The sequence below is a fragment of the Limulus polyphemus genome, unplaced genomic scaffold (genome assembly GCF_000517525.1).
Source record: "Limulus polyphemus unplaced genomic scaffold, Limulus_polyphemus-2.1.2 Scaffold2927, whole genome shotgun sequence".
NCBI classification, from domain to species: domain Eukaryota; kingdom Metazoa; phylum Arthropoda; class Merostomata; order Xiphosura; family Limulidae; genus Limulus; species Limulus polyphemus.
Window position 1 is genome coordinate 82743 of NW_013668537.1, and position 3893 is coordinate 86635.

The 3893-nt window shown below is 31.7% G+C and overlaps 1 protein-coding gene across 4 annotated transcripts in view; it reads left to right on the plus strand.

The window, feature by feature from the left end:
- The window catches only part of LOC106468235 (3'(2'),5'-bisphosphate nucleotidase 1-like), a 34394-nt gene that overhangs the window by 5911 nt on the left and 24590 nt on the right, over positions 1-3893 (plus strand). For all 4 annotated transcript variants that reach the window (XM_022396569.1, XM_022396568.1, XM_022396567.1 and 1 more), the window contains 2 exons: positions 1785-1886; positions 2286-2396. In XM_022396569.1, coding sequence (XP_022252277.1) covers positions 1785-1886; positions 2286-2396 — 213 coding nt within the window. The remainder of the gene's footprint in view (positions 1-1784; positions 1887-2285; positions 2397-3893) is intronic.

The window sequence follows — 3893 nt, forward strand, 5'->3', positions numbered from 1 at the left end:
GTAGAGTAAGTAATTAACTTACTACACTACTACTAGAGTGTAGTCGTACTACTATACTCTCTACTCTATACCCTCCCCCCCCCCCCCCCCCCCATTTTTAATAAGTTTGTATACAGTAGACAGGTGCCTGAGAATTGGAGAATTGCTAATGTTACTTTATTTTTTTTAAGGGATGATAAGAATTGCCCTGGAAATATATTTCTGTAGTGAGAAAAATTCTAGTCTAACAAAAGATTTCCAAAATCAGTTGGTGAAATATGATATAATGAAACGGCGCCATGATGGATTCACTAAAGGGAAGTCTTTTTTTATCATATGTAGTCCAGTCAAATTGGAATTTTGTTACTGGTGGTGTGTCCAGTGAATAACCAGTTATCAAGTTCCAGAAATTGCTAAGCTTTAGTATTGAGGATGTTGAGGTGCTACAGAATGACTTGGATCAATTGGTAGGTTGATGAAATTGTTGGAAAATGATGATCTTTGATTAAATAAGTGCAAGGCAATGCATTTGGGTTATTATTTGGATTACACATTTAATATATATGCAAACCCACTCAGTAGGATAACTAAAGAAAAAAATTAATGGTATAGTGATAGTCTGATACATAAGTAAGTCACTCAAGCTATTGAGGCTTTTTTGCTAGTAATAACTTAATAAAATTTAAGGATGTATTTAACAGACTATTTACAACTCAGAACATCCAAGCAATACAACAAAATATTCTCCACACTTTAAGCTGTGGATGTGTTATAAGAGTGGCAGATAATTCTTTAGTGAAGATGGTGGGTGGTAGGGTGCTTCTAACTGGCTGCCTACCCTTTGGTCAATAGCTCAAGATTAGGAATGGCAGCAGATAGCCTTAGTAGCTTTACCATAAATACAAAAAATTGGAACAAGTAATTATTTACATATACAAATATCTAATTCGACCACATCATAACAATATTTATAGGTTTGGTTACCATATTTAAGATAGGATATTGACTTATTGAAAAGGATTCAGAGGGACCTACTAAGTTGATTCTGAGGATGAAAGGATTATCTTATGGAGGTTAGGTTAAAGTACTAAATTATATTCCCTTGAGAAAAGAATGATAAGAAGTGATTTTCATAAACATGCATCACACAGTTCAAGTATATTCATTCTCTTTCATTTTACTGATCCTAATTTATCTTTGTCACTAAAGATTATTCCTCTTCTAGGTCCGAGTTGTTTTTTCACTTTTAATAATCTGTTACATAGCTGTTCATTTTTTAACTGCTTGGAAATCACATTCATAAACCCTGATAAAAACCCTATTGCTTCTAGTAAGTGGAGCTGTCTGTTTGGAAGTACTGATTTGGTAATCCAATTTTAGTAGTTCCTGTGTTTGGGATCAAACCTGGGATCTCTTGCTTATTAGGGAGTGTTCCACCAATAGAACTAAATGACTAATCCACTAATTATTGTTAGTAATAACTACTCAAACTACCTCACATCTCCCCTTCTCACAAATACAGACCATTCTTCTTAGGGTTGTGAGATGCACCATTGTGTGTGGCAATTTTTCTATGGTAATCCAGTTTTCCCGTGAACATTGTATTTAAGCTCTAACAACTCTACTTGAATCAAGTCACCTTTAAACTAATTAGAATACTGAAAGGATCAATAGGATGAATGATGTCTCAGCCATAGAACAATAAGCAAGATAATTTTGCATGTATTGACATTGGTCTTACCTATTTAAGTAATAAAATATAAGCTGTTTATTTATGCATGTTCTGAGAATTTTATTACCTACAGGGAATCGATGACCTTCAGACAGAAGCTGACAGATCCGTACAACATTGTATTGTGACATCTCTCTCTAGACAGTTTCCAAAAATATCTATTATTGGTGAAGAGGTAAGTTAATGAATACAGTGTTCTAACTTGTTGTGATGTTTTTGTTAATTGTGTATGTACAAAAATTTGAAATATTGCACATAAGGTATGCAAAGATCAGTTTCAATGAATATTTTCTATTTATTGTTTTTTTCTAACATTGCAAATGTAGTTACATAGATTAGAATGTTAGGAAAAAATGTCGTTTCAATGAAAGAAATATAACATGAAAACTTTGGAATAAAAATCACTAATGAGACAGATATGATTATAAGTTGTTTTGTGCAGTCTTGTTGGCTATTTTATGTAAATACAATTGAGACTGATGACAGAACTATATTAATAAACGTTTTTGCAACTTCATTTGTGTTTTATTATATATATTCTATTATATTCAAGACTGAATAATTTTTCCTTTAGGAATTAGATTCAGAGGGAAAAGTTTTAGATGAGTGGATAGTTACAAGTTTGGATAGCGATGTACTTGCAAAAAAATGCCCTGAAAACTTGGCTTCCATACCAGAAGAAAAGGTTAGACTTCATGACTTTATTATGGATTTTTATCCATAGACAGAGTTGTTTAAAATTTGGAATTTTAGTCCAATATTAGTTTGCAATGATGTTTACCAATACCAAAAATTATTTTTCAAGCTTATCCTTTCATAAGGTAGCATCAGTATGAAATCTGTATTCTGTAGTCATATTGGTTTGTTTTCATCAACAACTCTCCCCGACCTCACCCCCCAGTGGTACAGCACAAATGACACTGTGTAGCTTTGTGCTCAAAAAAAAATATATACATTTCATAAACAGTAATTTAACATATATTTGTTGTTTTAGATAAGACAAGTGTTCTTGGGGATCCAATTCACTCTCCGTGGCTCTGTCAAGGATTTATTTGAACCAAAAGAAATCAGTATTATGTTCGGTATGTTTCCAAACATGGGCAGACTAAATATTTAATTTCTTATAAAATTATTTAACTAATTATATTATCAATTTAAAAATTAAAACATTTTGTTGCAAAAAAGATAAAACAGCTTTGTGGGTTTCCTAGACATCATTTCCAACAGATAAAACTGTTATGATGTTTTGTGATTTTTTAATTATAGTGCTGACAAAAATCCTTAATGACATACTGCTTCAATGAATCTTTTCTTTACATGTACAGTTTCAAATTATAGGTGAGATACTGGAGGTCACATGTTCATTTCTCATACAGTCACCATTTTCTCACTTCTGGTCCACATACTAAGACTCCATGTCTTTATGAATTGCGACTAGGTGTAGCCTAATGGTTAATATGACCTGACTGTAATTTTGAAGGTTCATGGTACACTATTAGAATGACAACCAAATCCCATTATTCGGTTAGACAAGAGTAGCCCAAAAATTGGCAATGGACACTGTTGACTAGTTGCCTTCCCACTATCCAGGTCAATTAAAAATTAAAGATGGCTTGTATAGTTTTGTATGAAAAATCTAAAACAAGCTTAACAGTGCCAACCTTACCCAGCATCTTTGTTTCATCACTTTGATAACTTATTATCCAGCTAGTGATTTAAATAAGTAATGAATAATAAAAATTATTTTAAACAGGTATACTTATGACAGCCAGTCAGATTAATATTCATTTATCACCAACATTTGCTTTCTATTATGAAAATAGTTCTCTAGCATTTTACTAAATCACGAGAATAAATTTCTGTTTAACTGTTTTAGCATGCGCTGGGTCCGTAGGACCGACCTCATAACCATTTTTGGGCTTGTTTTAGTTTTCATGCTATAACTTTTAAATTATTAAGCGTATGTTAATGAAATTTGGCAGATTATCAGTAAACATTACAACACTTTCATACACAAAATATATTTTTTTTTATTAAGTCTTAAGGTTTGTAAAATAATGTTTTTTTCTAATGCCTATTTTTCTTTTTGTAGGTTGCCTATCCATCATGCAAAGTAATTTTCATTTTAGAAATAAAAATACTTTTATTCATCAGAAAATTTTTTAAATTTCACATGTGAAAT